General features: G+C 33.8%; 3 protein-coding genes across 3 annotated transcripts; all 3 read left to right on the plus strand.

Moving 5' to 3' along the window:
• Positions 1-998: 998 nt before the first annotated feature.
• Positions 999-4,794, plus strand: LOC101244405 (uncharacterized). Its single transcript, XM_004228483.5, has 3 exons — positions 999-1,202; positions 2,691-2,856; positions 4,324-4,794. Exons 1-3 carry the CDS (start codon positions 1,130-1,132, stop codon positions 4,577-4,579), a joined length of 495 nt encoding a protein of 164 aa, XP_004228531.1. The 5' UTR covers positions 999-1,129; the 3' UTR covers positions 4,580-4,794.
• A 1,597-nt stretch (positions 4,795-6,391) lies between these two features.
• LOC101244107 (probable prefoldin subunit 5) lies at positions 6,392-10,565 on the plus strand. The gene is given in 4 exon segments (NM_001318130.1): positions 6,392-6,654; positions 7,573-7,676; positions 9,003-9,080; positions 10,024-10,565. Coding segments are annotated over 4 exon segments (444 nt in total). The 5' UTR covers positions 6,392-6,476; the 3' UTR covers positions 10,108-10,565.
• A 1,241-nt stretch (positions 10,566-11,806) lies between these two features.
• Positions 11,807-15,787, plus strand: LOC101243811 (uncharacterized). The gene is made up of 3 exons (XM_004228481.4): positions 11,807-12,650; positions 13,758-14,253; positions 15,395-15,787. The coding sequence occupies exons 1-3, from the start codon at positions 12,011-12,013 to the stop codon at positions 15,399-15,401; spliced, it is 1,143 nt and encodes a 380-aa protein (XP_004228529.1). The 5' UTR covers positions 11,807-12,010; the 3' UTR covers positions 15,402-15,787.
• The last annotated feature ends 936 nt before the right edge of the window (positions 15,788-16,723 follow it).

Raw genomic sequence — 16,723 nt, forward strand, 5'->3', positions numbered from 1 at the left:
CACTTAGAAAATCTCGCTTTTAAAAGGCAATTTGCTTCCTAGTAAAGATGATCTTATATTCATTGTTTAAACTCGTGTAGTTAAAAATGATGAAAAAATATTTATCATTCTATTACAAATTATAACATTTTTTTTGTAATTTTAACCCATCAATTTTATTATATTTTTACATTTTCATTTTCAAAAATGCAAATCATTATGCAAATTTCTTTACTTAAACTATTGTTATGCAAATTAAGCCAAGAAAAATGACTTAGAACACTAGTGTCCAAATTTATATTACAAAAATAAAATACAATTTATCCACATATTTTGAATATTATGATTGCTTTTTGGATGAAAAGAGAGTAATTTATTATATATTTCAAAAATGAAGAAAGAAAACAAAAAAAAAACTAAAAACTAAAATGAAAATGATTGAATATTTGAAATTATTTTTTGTTTTTCAATGATAAAAAAGATACAATTTGTTCAAATATTATAGGAAAAAAGGATAAATATACCCCCAAACTATCGTAAATGGTATGCTGATACCCTCCATTCATACTTTTAGCACATTGATGCTCCTGTCGTCCATAAACTAGAACATATATGTCCTTCACTCTAACAGAAGACTAAATAGGCACAGGCGCAATTTTATCCGTCGATAAATGTCAGATCGATGAATAAGATTACAAACATACGTGGCACAATCTTATTTGTCCATAAAATGTCGGATCGGTGAAGAAGATTATGATATGTGTATGTTCGTTAGTGTAAATGACATATATGCTTTAGTTTTTGGACGACAGAGATACTAATGTCTCAAAAGTATGACGAAACATATTTGCATACCATTTATTATAGTTCAAGGTATATTTATTATTTACTTATATTATAATACGATACATTATGAAATAATTCCGGTGATGATTATCCGAACATAAGTGTAAGGGACACATTTGTAATTCAACCAAACATCATATACCAATATTGTTCATTATTCAGAAAAGAGGACTACAAATGATCAATCTCAAACTTAGTGGACCATTTTAGCTATAAAAAACTATCCCCAGTATTTTGTACTAGAACCGACTCACAGTCACCGGCGCCGGCACAATTCCTCCGGTATCGCGAGAACAAAAGTGCGATGAACAGTAAAGACGACGAAAAGCATAAAGTAGAAGAAGGAGAAGAATCGCCATCTCATTCTCAGCAAACAGGTAAAAATTATGTTTGTATCTGATAGAGCTTGTCGAAGTTTTAGGAATTCGCCTAATTAGTGTCTTTTAACGCTCCTCAAGCTAATTTATGTTGTTGTATACATTAGTCGTATGGAAAACTCCAACTAGTTTGAGTTGAGGCATAGTTGATTGATGGATTGATGAGAAGTAGGATTCACTGGCGGAACCAGAATTTTTGATAAAAAGGTTCAAAATCTGAAAAAATAGACACATGAAGTAGCCGAAGGGGTTCGACATCTATTGTATATTCCTAAAAAAAATAATTTTAATCATGTAAAAATTATATAATTTCTTTGGCGAGATATGGTGGCTCCGACACTGGTAGGATTGATAGGCTTCTAGGTTGGCAAGCTCTTAAAATGAGGTGCACATGACACTTAAGGTGAATACCATATAGGAATGGAGAGTAAAGTAATGAGCTTTTATAAGATATAACTCAAGTTCACATGTTAAGCACGCTTTTGACGCTTGATATGGTGGTCCAAAAGACATATCCATGTAGGCCTAGTCCATGTGTTCCATGGGCTTGGGTTAGATGGTTCGGACATTTGAAGAGGCGGATGCAGCAATGAGGAGGTGTGAGAGGTTGGCTATTGTGGGGATAGGAGAGGTAGTCTGAAGAAGAACATTGGGAGGTGATTCAGAAGGACATGATACACCTCCAACTTACTGAGGACATGACTCTGTAGGAAGTTTTGGAACTTGAGGATTAAGGTAGAACGTTAGTAGGTAGCGAGTGTTGCGTTATCTTTATGTGGGAGAATCAAGGGGCTATTCTCCTGTTCTCGTTCTCTGTTCTTGCATTGCGTCCTGCACGTTGTTTATATTTATTGATTACTTGTTGGTTCATTGGTTGTGTTTATCTTACTACTTGTTGCAAATATTTTTTACTTCATATTTTATATTTTTCTTAGCCTGTTTTGGTAATGCGTTCTTCAATTCTCATTATTACTTGTTGCTTAATTTGATTTGGTTGTCTTGCTTTTTATCGTCGCTATTTTCCTTTCTATCATGATTTGTCTTCACTTTCTTTTGAGCCGAGTGTCTATCAAAAATGACCTCTTTATCCTGCAAAGGTGGGGTAAGGTCTAGGAATACCCTCTCCATACCCCACGAGTGGGATTACATTGGGTATATTGTTGTTGCTAAACCACTTGGTTTTAAATGGCTATTCGAATGAGTAATCACGTGCAAGTATTCAGATCGTATCACCTACCAACCTCAATATGTGAACTTTTACCAATTAGTGCTGTGGAGTATGGACTCCCTAAGATCCTTTACCCCCCTAATACTTTTGTTTTCGGGTGTATAGAGGATAGTTCATCGCTTATACTGTTAATCGAAATGCCAATCTTCAGAGGACTGTTAAGATGTGTAAGTTTTCCTTTGGATGAAACATTCTAGTTTCATTATTTAGTGTATCGTGGAGTTATTCTCTAATTTATATTAACATTGTTGTTTTGTCAGTTTCTGATGATGATGAGATAGATTACTCTGTCAAGCCAGAATTTTATGATCCAGAACTTGATGACAAAGATGAAGTCTGGGTCCAAAAGAAAAGGGGTGGTCGTACTTCTGATGCTATCCTTAATTGTCCAGCTTGTTTTACCACCCTTTGTCTAGATTGTCAAAGGTATGGCCTTTCTCCTTTCTAGAATATCCCTGTGATTTTCGAATATAAAACAACCATATAGTTGATTGCATGTTTCTGTTACTTTACCTCTGGAATTGTTGGTTATTTAGTACTTCTTCAACCAATCAGTCAACTATGTTCAATTCCAATTTAGTTGTATAGACTGTATGAATCATCTATATCCATCTGCTCAATGTGGTCCATATCATTCCAATACTAAATCAACTGCCTTTTAAAGCAACTAATTTTGATCTTCTTGCATTCTCGAACAGATATACTGATTTGGGTCCTTAATTTTTAAACCATTACTTTTTGAAAATGGTCAAACATATGGAGGAACAGTCAGCCAGAATATTCGGATCTTCTTAACTCTACTTATGTTTATCTGCTTCCTAGGAAAGTTTATGTAGCAATGAGGAGAAGAGATATCCTTAAAGTAGGATTTGCATTTTTCAGAGTTGTTAAAATATTTTTTCCTCCATAAAGTTTTTGGTGCAGTATGTTGGACCTTGATTTTATAGTATCATTTCAGATGTTTGGAAATTGATTGTACTATAACATGATTTTTGGAATTTTCGATGTTACTCGCTCTGATTAACAGGATGCGCTGCATAGGTAAGAGGTTGAGTCTGCCACTATTTTTCAGTTCTAGTAATAGTGTAATAGCCTGTATGAATTGGCTTATTTTAGGTGCTTTTAAGCACACTTATAGTATTGAGATAAGATTAAGTAGGTGGTTTTAACTTTTAAACACTTGTTTTTAAATCAAAATAACAAAAATAAGCCAAAAGCCATATGTTAGGATCTCTAATGTATGACTTATAAGCATAAGCCATAAGTTATAAGCCCATCCGAATAGTCTCTTAGCATCAAATACAAGCTCTTTCGATGAAGTAGGAGCAAAAGGGGGTAATGATCAACCGGAATCACGGCAGAAAGGGAGATTGCAGTAGCCTTATAGTGATACCAGATAAATGATGGTCAAGGAGAGAGTTTCATAGTATCTTGTAGTGCGTCAATTCCATCAACAATACTTAGATTGAGATTAACTATAAATAAAAAGAATATTTTAACTGGTTTGACGTTGATTCTTCTTGGTTGGAATCGTAGAAGCCTAGGTTCAGTGCATTTGGTGAAAGCATGAATTAAAGAATTATTCTAAAATCTTCTTGTTTGATAAGTAATAATTCATAAAAAAAATTTACTATACGTTGAACTAACGCACCTTTATGACATTACCAAGTTCAGTTATTATCAATTGACTCGTAAACTGAAATCCTGTTGAGTCACCATCCGATCTTAAGACAATTTGTCTGCATTTGCATGTAATTCATCTGCTTTTCAATCAAGAGAGTGACTTGGTGCATTTTACGTCTGATGCGAGCTTCCTTTGCTACTTTTTGTAGCTTTTTAGTAGGTGGGATAATATATCTGCAATTCAGAATTGATATAATCTTAATAATGCAGGCATGAAAAGAATGTCACACAGTACCGAGCAATGTTCGTGGTCAATTGCAAGATCAAGAGTGAACAAGTCACCGCACATCTTGGAAGCAAACGAAAGAGGGGTAAGAAAGGGCGTGGATCTTCTGAAGCTGAAGCGGGTTCTGATATAGGCAAGACATATAAACGCGTATGCTGTTCAGTTTGTTCAACAGACGTTGGAGTCATTGACGGAGAAGAGGTCTATCATTTCTTTAATGTTATTCCTAGCGAGTCTTGACATGTTCCTCCTGAAAATGGCCTTAAGCTCTTCGTTTTCGGCTGTGCATTGCTAAGAACTTGAGGGTTCAAAGAACACTTCCTTCCCCAGTAGGGTGCCAAAAATTTGCAGTTTGTGCTAAAAGCAAAAGCTTCCTTGTTCATGGGGTATTTAATTTAAAACCATAGGTCTATAGAACTAAATGTGCTTATAAAATCGTTTCGGTTACCGTATTATTTGTTGTTGTTGATGATCTCTTCTCTCCTTCTTTACTACCATATTTCATTTCTATACTTGTTTTTTTGCGTGCGTTACTGAGCCAAAGGTCTATATGAAACAATCTCTTTGTTTTGGTATCATTATCCCTTCTTAAAGTATAATCTTTAGTTTATGTAAAACTAACACAAAATATTATTCCCTCCGTGCTATCATAGTTGTTCATTATATTATTTTGGAATGTTAAACAATAATTGTTCCTAATTTGAACTTATCATTAAAAATGGTCAATCCCCTCAGTATATTTTTTAAATTATTATATTCAAAAGATGATATAATAAAACCATTCTTTTATTTACTGTTTCTTAAGAAATATGCAAAGTTAATAGTAGATAAATAACATTGTACCGATAAAAAAATATAATAGTTATCCGTTATACTACTGTCACATAATAAATATGGTACTAACAAATATGAGAGTTAACAATATGATAAACTTGATTGACAAGATTATTTAAAGACTTCAAGTAACTTATTCAAAACCTCTCCTATACCGGTAGAAAGCAAGTGATAAATATTGTATTGTACATAACTTATAAATATTGTGTATATATATTTTTTATAACGATTGGAAATTCACAGTCGCTATTTTTTGGGTGCACAGGAAGTTAAATCCACGCTCTTATGCAGTAGCTCGCAAATCACATAGGAGAGGTAACTCAGGCAAGCCGGTGCAATGAGCTCGACCTAGAAGACAAACCTCTTACTTTCGCAGGCAAAAGATTTTGAACTAGAGATCTTCGACATGAAGTCCCAAACCCAAATCACTGGGCTAACTCGAAAGGTTTAGTGAACATGAATAATATTGCAAAACTGAAAAAATGACAATGTTTAAAGGCAACCACATACATAAGAAGAATTGGTAACAGAGATAAACAAGGAGATAACAAAGAATTGGTGACAGAGATAAACAAGGAGATAACAGAGATCAGGAAGAAAAGTAAAAGTCTAAGCGCATACGGCACGAAAAAAAGTTCTATTTCGATAAGACTTAATCAATATAGTTTAGATTCAAGTTGGTTTAGTAAGGGTGACAACGAAAATCACCGAATGGTCAGTCTTTAAGTTCTCCCAGATCAGAATATCAAAGGAGAACGTTGCAGATGCCGGGGCGGACACGACTTCTTCTAAGGCTAGAAGACCATTGGAAGACACCTAGAACTGTAGCATGTCATGGAGGACATTGCAGATGTCCGAGCGGACATGACTTCTTCTAAGGCTAGAAGACCACCGAAAGAAACGCAATACTATAGCATGTCGTGAAAGAAGAGATTATAATTACGTAACAGTTTAGAAAAAAACACGTAAATAAAGACATTACATATCACATTTACAATGTTATTAGTTTTTCGTACTTGGTAGTAGATCGACCTTTCGTTATCAGAAATAGGTGCTCTTTACATGTAATTGTTCGTCGATAATAACGATAATATTTTTACATGTTATCAAAAAAAAAAAAGACTATAATTTTATAAACAAATACTGTTATAAAAACTATACAATATATATTCTTTTTAATACATAATAATAATAAATATAAACAAAAACTAAAATCAACTCCAATAAGCTCAACACATTGCAAGAAGCTTCATCTAGCAGCAGCAGCAGAGAGGGTTTTTGGGAAGAAGGGGGCAATTGAAAAATGGCGTCAAGAACACTTGAAATAGAGAAGATGAGTGTGGAGCAACTTAAAGCACTCAAAGAACAAGCCGATCTAGAAGTGAACCTTCTTCAGGATAGCCTCAATAACATCCGTACAGCAACTACTCGACTGGAAATCGCATCTAATGCCCTTCAAGATCTGTCACTACGCCCTCAAGGTTTGTGTTCATTCTCGTTTTGGTAAATACCCTTTTGGAAATTAGGTGAAAAAGATTTGTTTTTTTTTTTAATTGTGAAGTTTATGATATGGGGTTTGGTTTGTTATGCTTCTCAGGGAAGAAAATGTTGGTTTGTGTCAATGGTTTATTGTAAAACACCCTTTAAGGAATTAGGTGTGAAAGATTGTTCTTTTGACTTTATTGTGAAATTTATGATATGGGTTTTGGTTTTCTTGCTCAGGGAAGAAAATGTTGGTTTATATCCTGTACTGCAACACAGCTTTTTAGGAATTAGGTGCTAAAGATTGTTCTTTTGACTTTATTGTGAAATTTATGATATGGGTTTTGGTTTTTGATACTGTGTTTTCTTGTTCAGGGTGTGTCACTCTTTTACTGCAACACACCCTTTTAGGAATTAGGTGTAGAAGATTGTTCTTTTGACTTCATTGTGAAATTTATGATTTCGGTTTTGGTTATCTTGCTAAGGGAAGAAAATGTTGGTTGGTATCCTTCTTGTAATACAAAATACCCTTTTAGGAATTAGGGGTAAAAGACTGTGCTTTTGACTTTATTGTGAAGTATATGATATTGGCGGAGAAGAGCTTTGTTCAATCGATGAGTAGTATCCTTCTTTTCATGTGATGCATCTATGTAGCTCCTGCTTGTATAGAGCATTGGGTATCGTTTGGAGAGATTGGTATGTCTGTTGTATACTGCCAAGTTGACCTTGTTATCTTCAATGAAAACCTTACTAACATGATATGGGTTTTGGTTTTTATACTGTGTTTTCTTGCTCAGGGAAGAAAATGTTGGTTCGTATCCCTCTTGTACTGCAAAATGCCCTTTTAGGAATTAGGACTTTATTGTGAAATTTATGATATTGGTTTTGGTTTTTTCTTACTGTGTTTCCTTGCTCAGGGAAGAAAATGTTGGTGCCTTTAACAGCGTCTTTATATGTGCCGGGAACACTAGATGATGCTGATAAGGTTTTGGTAGATGTCGGCACTGGATATTTTGTTGAGGTATGTATTTATCTGTTGGTTGCATCTGTAATTGGGACATTTGGCTTGCTATCTATTTCTGCTAAATGAATAGATAAATCTACGATCTTTATCTACATACATACATACATACATATATATATATATGTATATATATATATGTATATGTATATATATGTATATATATGTATATGTATATGTATATATATGTATATGTGTATATATATATATATATATATATATATATATATATATATATATATATATATATATATACACACACTTGCGGTGCTTGGTGGTTGATGGGTTTCTGGGGTGAATTAGGATAGGGTGACCATGGAGATGCTTTTGTGTATGCAACTAAAGTAAAGTCTTTTTTTTTTCTCGTGTATAGCAATTTCTTAGCCAAGGTTAATTTATATGTTATTGTTTGATTTACCACATTAAGGACTTAATTTTACTTGTGAAGTATATTGGTCTAGTGAAAGAAAATAAACATAGTAGTTGAAAAGTCAGTTTATATATTGCATAGTTTAGTGGACATGTATTTTTGGAAGTTAAGTAGTATAGAAATGTTGGTCTCAAACATTTTGAAGTGTAGCAAAATGGAAAGAGAGTCGTATGGGGGAGCATATTCTAAATCCATTCCTTGGTTGTTACTGACATGCTTGGTTTGGATTCTCGAGGAACTTGATGCTGTTTAAATTGTGTCGTTCTTGGCAGACTTTATTTTTCCTATATTTTACCTTCTCTTTGTGAAGGTCATAATTGATATTGTCTATTTGAGGATTGTTATTTAAAGAGGTTGAGTTTTCTTCTGTCCTAATGAACTGTTTATTTTCCAGGATATTGTAATCGATTTCATTGCTACGTATGCTGGAAGCAACATAGTTATGATTAATTCAAAAAATTCTTTCTACATGCTAAATATCTTTTTATGGTTATGATCTTCTGTTTTGGACTGAAAAGAAGTCTAGCGGACACTTATTTTGACAATTTCTAGTTATTTGGTTTTCTTAAGTTTAGGTAGTTGGATGTTTATTCTAGATTTTCTGATCTTCATAGGTCTTAAGTAAGTTATTTTTCCCTTCAAAGATTTATCTTCATGTATCACGAAGTATGTTAATGTAGTTCTTGGTTCATCCATTTTCCTTTTACATTTTCAAGAAATAAATTGATGATGTCTTGGAATCTAAGAGACTGTAGTTGTAGCATTATCCAAAAAAACACATTTGTTATTCCATGCTTCAATTTTTCATCTGTGGAAAGCCATGTATTATCTTTTCAATTACTTCTAACGCTAGAAGTTTCATTCCTAAGAGTGTGTTCTTTTCTTTATTTGAATAGAAAACAATGACAGAAGGAAAAGATTACTGTGAGCGGAAAATCAACCTGCTTAAGTCCAACTACGAGCAACTTCTTGATGTAAGTATCCATTTTGTTTCGCTTGGTGGAGTGAGTTCATTGTGCAATTTTTGAGCTGTTTATTTTATACTGTTTTGACGTAAATTCTGCCTGGACAAACCTTCTCGGTGGTTTCATTTCTGATTTACTAAGTACCCTATATGTAACAATCCTCCTACCTGGTATTTCTGTGATTTGTAAGATATTGTCTTAATCATCTATCTAGTGTAACTCAGCCTTCTTTACTTGGTGCGATAGATGTGAGAAAAAGTTAAGTGAAAAAAATTGCTTTTATGGGTTCCAAGGCGTTCTCAGCCGTGTGTCATACCACAAATGTACAAGAAGGTTTTTGAGGGCATCATGTGACCTCTGTCAATGCACATGCGACACACGCACGCACACAAACTACATGACTAAACTCATTAAGAAACATCATCAAGAACAGTGTGATTACTGTCATAAGCTCAATTTCTGTTGTGAGGAAGAGTTCAGATTCTTCAGAAAAATAAGTTAGCGTAAAATTCAAATTTTATCCCGACTTCATCTGGATTCTGGCCTACCATTGGAATGGTTCATTTATATTTTATAGTATATTTATACCTCCGATTCTTCAGATTCTTCCCTTCTCTATGTTGCCGCCTATTCTGATTTCGATTTTTCCTTCTGTTGTGATGTCGTTGTTCACCTTCCTTCCCGTTTACTACTTTCCATGTTCTTATCCTTCTCATACTCTTTCCGCTTGATGTTCTCCAGCAACTGACCACTCCTCTACTACTATTCTTTCCGTGCATCTCCAATGTCCTTGCTTGATAACGAAGAAAGCAAGACAAACAAATTGAAACAGAGGGACGATCTGTCGATCTTTTAACATATTTTATGCTGATTATACAACCAACTCTAATCATATTTTTCATTTGTTATGGAAAGCACCTTCTTGATTTAGTAATCATTTGTACAAATGCAGGTAGCGACGAAGAAGAAAAGTGTTGCTGATGAAACTGGTCTTATCTTGCAAGCTAAATTAAGACAACTTGCTCAAGCACAATAGAAAGGTCAACGCTTCCTTCGTTGATAACTCAACGAGCTCATGTGCCTCAAAAGAACTTTAGGAGTACCAAATTCTGTCTGAATTATTAGTGCTTGAACCGTGAAGTAGAAGTTCAACGATTGTTCAACGTACCTCCCTCCCTTTCACCCTCACTTTTCGTGTTCTTTTTACCTTTCGCGAGAAATCGTTGATTGATGATCATCTGTTCCATTGTAGCAGACATTTGGTTGATTACAAGAAGTTTATGATTTACATTGCAATGTCTTTTGGTGAGTGAATCATGGTACAATTCTACTTTTGCTGCATCTCAAGTTTCTATTTCAACTAGTATGTGTTGAGTGTGTATTGGAAGACGAAAGTTGTTGTTACGGTAAAATTATAACATATTCAGTGTAATTTCACGAGTAATTGCTGCATCTCAAGTTTCTATTTCAACTAGTATGTGTTGAGTGTGTATTGGAAGACGAAAGTTGTTGTTACGATAAAATTATAACATATTCAGTGTAATTTCACGAGTAATTGTTGCATCTCAAGTTTCTATTTCAACTAGTATGTGTTGGGTGTGTATTGGAAGACGAAAGTTGTTACGGTAAAATTATAACATATTCAGTGTAATTTCACGAGTAATTGCTGCATCTCAAGTTTCTATTTCAACTATTATGTGTTGAGTGTGTATTGGAAGAAGAAAGTTGTTGTTACGGTAAAGTTATAACATATTCAGTGTAATTTCACGAGTAATTGCTGCATCTCAAGTTTCTATTTCAACTAGTATGTGTTGAGTGTGTATTGGAAGACGAAAGTTGGTGTTACGGTAAAATTATAACATATTCAGTGTAATTTCACGAGTAATTGCTGCATCTCAAGTTTCTATTTCAACTATTATGTGTTGAGTGTGTATTGGAAGACGAAAGTTGTTGTTACGGTAAAATTATAACATATTCGGTGTAATTTCACGAGTCAGATCGGGAGGAATTAGTGCGTACACAAATTTTACCTGTAAGGGTAAAAAATGTCTTCAGTTTAGGACTTTTAAGTCAAATTTCAGATAAATTAATATTTTTATCTCTAAAAATTACATTATGCTAGGGTTTTGATTTCAAATTATTTTTGACAAATTATTTTTTAGGTGAAATTTTGCTATGTATTTATAGTCATAAATTTTCGGAGCATTTTATAATGAGCATATTCTGTTAAAAATAATATTATAACATTAACAATAAATAACAAAACAGACAAAAACACTATATTAATTGCATACTCAAATTCGTCACTGATTCAGAATTATAACCTAACAAAAATAAATTGTTTTTTTTTTCTCAATCTTCTTAGTAATTATTAATGGAGTAATTTGTTAGATAAATATTACTTAAAATTAATAAATAATAAGTGTTTTTATAAAATATAAAATTTGGGATAACTTTTTAATCTTTAAAGATTTCCAGATATAAAAACTTGTTCCAAATACTATCATTTTCTAGTATTTGAAGCTTGGGATATTTGTCGAATATATTTACCAAGTAAATGGCGAATTTTGTGATCAAATATTATCGTTTAAGTTTTTCTCAAATATATTGTGATCGAACGGGTTTTATATATATTACAAAATAAATTGATATTTATTTTAGTTTATGTGTAGGTTGAAATTTTATTCGTAAATTTAAATATAGAAACTTAAGTATTTTGAAAGAACGTTTTTATATTTGATATCTATGTAGAAATTTATATCTATTTACGCGATAACATTTTGAATTTTGAACAAATAAATTTTTATTTAATCGTAATAATTTTATATTTTTTTAAATATTTTAAATATTATCAATTATTACGAAATATAATACTTTTTTATGGTATTTCCAAATATATAAATCTTAAAATCTCTCATATTTTGGATTGTATCAAAAAAATGGAACCCCATCACAACTCACCACCGTCCATCGGCTTCCACCACCACCATCACGACGGCGGCGCCGGCGGAACCTGCGTCAACTGCGGCGGACCTACCGCGTTCCCATCACCGCCTCCTGATCCTAATCCCAACTACATCCCCATCCGTGCTCCGGCCGTCAACCTACCACCAGCCAATAACAGAGAAATCATCATGCGAACACCAGTTCCTCAATCACAGAGAGTTGTTCCGTTAACTCCTCCTTACCATTTCCAAACTCCGATGAAGAAAATCCACAACCAAAACGACATCGTTCAGTTTCAATCATCACCTACTTGCCAGAACTTCCTCGGGTTCGTGGTGTTACTATCGGAGTCTATTCGTTCACATAAACTCTCAGATCCTTGTCATGAGTCGTCTGTAGTGTTAGCCATTGTTTCTGTGCTTGAAACCCTAAGTGTCTACGTTGATGAGATCCCTTTAGCACCACAGTCGTCTCGATACGGGAACTTGGCGTACCGAACGTGGCATGAACGTATGAGCTGTGATGCTGAGTCATTTTTGCATCAGTTTCTGCCTCCTGATCTCCAATCGGCTACTGTTGAACTTGTTCCTTACTTTACTGATAGCTTTGGGAACTCCAGCAGAATTGATTATGGTATGCTTGTTGAATTTTGTTCCATTTATCAATCGATTAGCTTCATTCCCAAATTAGTTGAGCTCAGCTACGAATATCCTTTGCAGAAATTTACATAGGCAGTGTTAACTATGCGCGATGGAGTGTTGTTGTTTTTCTTAGAGTAACTAGAGTTGCGGAAACTTTTCTTGTTAAACGATTGGAAATGAATACTTGGTTATGGTTTAGTGCTACTATTACTGCTCCCGAATATAGAAATGAGTTCAGTTGTGTACTAGTTGGAGGAAATGTAGTTAAGGCTAAGATGTGATTCTAATATAAAATGTTAATGTTAGTAATATATGATACATTCATTGCAGACTGATGCTCTGCAGCACCTTTTTCCTTGTGGGATTGTATAATGATGTGTGATACAACAATCCTGTATATGGTAGTTCAAACAGATTAATAAACTTACTTCATAAGAAACGGAAGATGTGTTATATATTGATCATAATACATGTAGTTTATTAAAAGAATCATAATACATGAAGTGTTCAATATTATGTTGCTTTTAATATTGTAACAGTTGAATCGTTGATGGGTTCTGCCCTTAGCAAACATTTCACAGTGTTCACCTCATCTTTCTTATGAGATCGTGTTGGTGGATGTAAAGATGCATCAACAGATATAAGACAAGTTTTAATAATGTTAAAGAGGGTAAAAAATAAATCATTTCCCCCTCCGGAAAAAATTAGTGGGTCTGCCCCTGTTCATAGGCACATTTTCATTTTGTGCTTATGTTTAGTGATTGAGCATGACAACATTTGTTTTCTTGTTGAGCTGATTTATATTCAGTTTTGATGGAGAACAACATAGTAGCCTATCTTCAGCATCTGATTCCTTTTCTTGATACACCAATGATATAAAAAGTTGCATGAAAATGACTGTACTTTTCAATCTACTTTAAGGAATTTTCTTCTCCTTTGATTTGAGTTCTTACTTTGCTGGATTATGCTATAGAACTATTTTATACGTTTTAATATGCCTCTAGAACCTTTAAGTGCACATGACTGCTGGCGTTCTATAACTGGCCTTCTTAGAACAAATTAATATTAATTCCTAGAACTAATCACTTCTGTTATATAGGTACCGGGCATGAGACAAATTTCGCAGCATTGTTGTATTGTTTAGCAAGATTAGGAGTTCTGAAAGAAGAAGACTATCAAGCTCTGGTGTCAAGGGTTTTTGTCAAGTACTTGGATTTGATGAGGAAGTTGCAAGTGACCTATTGCCTAGAGCCTGCTGGGTCCCATGGGGTTTGGGGACTAGATGACTACCACTTCTTACCTTTTATATTTGGGTCATCTCAGTTGATTGATCACAAGTACATGAAACCAAAATCTATTCATAACAAAGATATCTTGGAGAACTTTGCAAATGAATATCTTTATCTCTCGTGTATTGTATTCATAATGAAGGTGAAGAAGGGAGTGTTTGCAGAGCACTCTCCCATGTTAGATGACATCAGTGGTGTACCCAATTGGAACAAGGTAAACAGTGGCTTACTTAAGATGTACAAGATTGAAGTTCTGCAGAAGGTTCCTATCATGCAGCATTTCCTTTTCGGCTCCATTATCCAATGGTATGCATCTTATTTTCACATTTTTCTCTATGTTTTATGAATATATTGGATATGGAAGTATTTCATTTCCTTATGGCTTTGCTAGTCTTCAAACTCTCCCTTTTCCGGGGATTAGTTAGATTTTTAGTTGTGCATCATGAAACCTTAACCAACTAGAGGTAAGTTTACCCTTTACCATCTTGTCCCAATTTACTGATACTTTGTTAGTATTTGGGAGTATAAAATTTTAAACCATAGTCAAAAGTTGAAGCGTGAATTTGGGCCTGTTTCGTCATAGAATTTTGATATGTGGAGTCAAACCACTCCACGCTGGAACTTTGTTGATGGCATGGACAACAATGAGACGATGATAAGGTTATGAATGGACAAAGAGCATGAGGAAGTGCAAAAACAAGTAATTTCAGCTAGTATAGGGTTCAAATTTAAACCTTTTTGCTACTTCAAAATAAATTTCATAAGAGTTGAATGGCTTGATTTTTTGTGCATCTGTTAAATCATGCAAGCTTTAAGAATTTGTCTCAAGTGTTTGAAAGTTTAGAAACTAATCATAACTAGTATAACATAATATAAGGATAATTTGACAGTGCATTATGGTTCTACTTCCTGTGTAACCCAATTCGGTGTACTTCACAAATCCCAGGTTATTAGTTTGTCTCCTGCAGGGTTCTCTCCATTTTGAATTGTTTTACCAATACCAGAAAGTGCAGATCTAGCATCCCCTCGTAGCAGGAAGTAGAACCATAATGCACTGTCAAATTATAGTTGTCTAGCTTACGTGGGACACATTTAAATATAGATGTCTGTGATTCTCTCTTTGTAGTATCTCCTATAATTCTTGATCCATTATTTTTACATTATTAATCATGCACCAAGTTTCCCCCTCTTACCACTCTTTATCTTCGATGTCATTAACATAATAGTCTTTATTGGTACATTTTGGGAGCATCACTCTAAAGATAATGACTAGATCGATGAGATGCATTGGTATCTTTTAATATATCATACTAACAATAATGAATCTTTAACTTCCTCACCTGTTTATCTTGTAATTTCACAAGTCATTATATGATTTCGGGCTTATTATATGATTCTTTGGCATCTCTGCAAATCTGAAGCTTAATTTCGTTGTTCTTTCATCCAGGCAATGATTCTGAGCCAGGGGTCAGTCATATATAGCTTCCTATTTATCAGCAGCTATATAGTGATGGAGGAAACATTACATTCTAATATTTTCGCAGCAAACATCTACACTGTTTGATGCTTTTAATGTATCAGCCTGTTATTCAGAAGCTGTCTTCGTTTTGATAACGGTGTTGTCTGGGTCAGCTTGCCCGTACCTCGACCATTCTACCGGATACCTATACTACCTTCCACCAGCTTTTTGTCTAGATTTTGAATATTATTGTTATAAAAGTGATGTTGAAGTAAATTTTTCATGGCACTATGTAAAATTACTCCAGTTGCAGAGTGGTGATCTAAACTTTTGACAGTTACTTCTTAATATATCTCTGCAATCCTTGTGAGTTGTGACAAATACCAAGAAAGTACAACACTTTTTTTTTTCGTTTTACTTTTCTTTTTAGTCCGTTAAAAAAATTTGTCATTCCGTTTTTGGTGATTTTGTTTATATTAATCTGAAGGAGCATACTCTCTTGTGAAACTGTATGTTCTTTGTCTCATCTTCAGAGTAAGATGTTTCACAAGCTATCTTTCGTAAAACGAAAGGAGATTACTCGAGTGGCTCAATAATTTGGGCTTGGAACTTCCATGTTAGAGGTCTCGAGTTCGAAATCCCTTGCCAGCGAAAGCAAGGGTTTTGACTTCTGGGTTGAGCTCGTTGCATCGGGCTTGTTGAGCATGGGTTATCTCTCCTATGTGGTTTGCGATTTATTGCATAGGAGCGGGGTTTTTAACCTATGCGCACCCAAAGGGTAGCGACTGCGGATTTTTTCTGTCCTAAAAAAACAAAAGAAGATTTAGCAATGCAGGAATATGATATGTCGTGAAATTAATTAAGGTGTGTAAACTGAATTTAACACCACAATTATCTAAAAAAAAAAAAAAAATTAACAACTATTAAAATTCTTTATTTTTGACCTATGATTTGCAATGAAAATGAGAATATCACTAATGAAAGAGTGAATAGGTTTGACAACAATAAGCAACTTGATTATAATATATTGAAATTTTGCAAATAGTAATTCAATAACCATATGTTTCTTTTTCCTATTTATTTTCTATTCTTCTCCCTCTTAGGTAAATATTGGGTAAAGAAACAATATACTAATAAACAATTGAGACTTTATTAAATCAATTAAATTTATAATATTCAAACAAGACGATAATAATTTGATATAATTAACTCATTTAAATATTATTCGTGCATCACATTAAAAAAAAAGTAAAATTCAAGCACATTTCAATAAATGTAATATTTGTTTTTACAATTTAAATTCTAACCTATATTAGG

This window comes from Solanum lycopersicum, chromosome 1 (assembly GCF_036512215.1).
Source record: "Solanum lycopersicum chromosome 1, SLM_r2.1".
Classification (NCBI taxonomy): domain Eukaryota; kingdom Viridiplantae; phylum Streptophyta; class Magnoliopsida; order Solanales; family Solanaceae; genus Solanum; species Solanum lycopersicum.

Bases quoted from the DNA above. Each gene is read 5' to 3' on its own strand.
- LOC101244405 (XM_004228483.5), top strand. From the start codon at position 1,130: ATGAACAGTAAAGACGACGAAAAGCATAAAGTAGAAGAAGGAGAAGAA. The intron at 1,203-2,690 runs GTAAAAATTATG...TTGTTTTGTCAG, and splicing joins ATCTCATTCTCAGCAAACAG to TTTCTGATGATGATGAGATA. The intron at 2,857-4,323 runs GTATGGCCTTTC...TTAATAATGCAG, and splicing joins CTTTGTCTAGATTGTCAAAG to GCATGAAAAGAATGTCACAC.
- LOC101243811 (XM_004228481.4), top strand. From the start codon at position 12,011: ATGGAACCCCATCACAACTCACCACCGTCCATCGGCTTCCACCACCAC. The intron at 12,651-13,757 runs GTATGCTTGTTG...TCTGTTATATAG, and splicing joins CTCCAGCAGAATTGATTATG to GTACCGGGCATGAGACAAAT.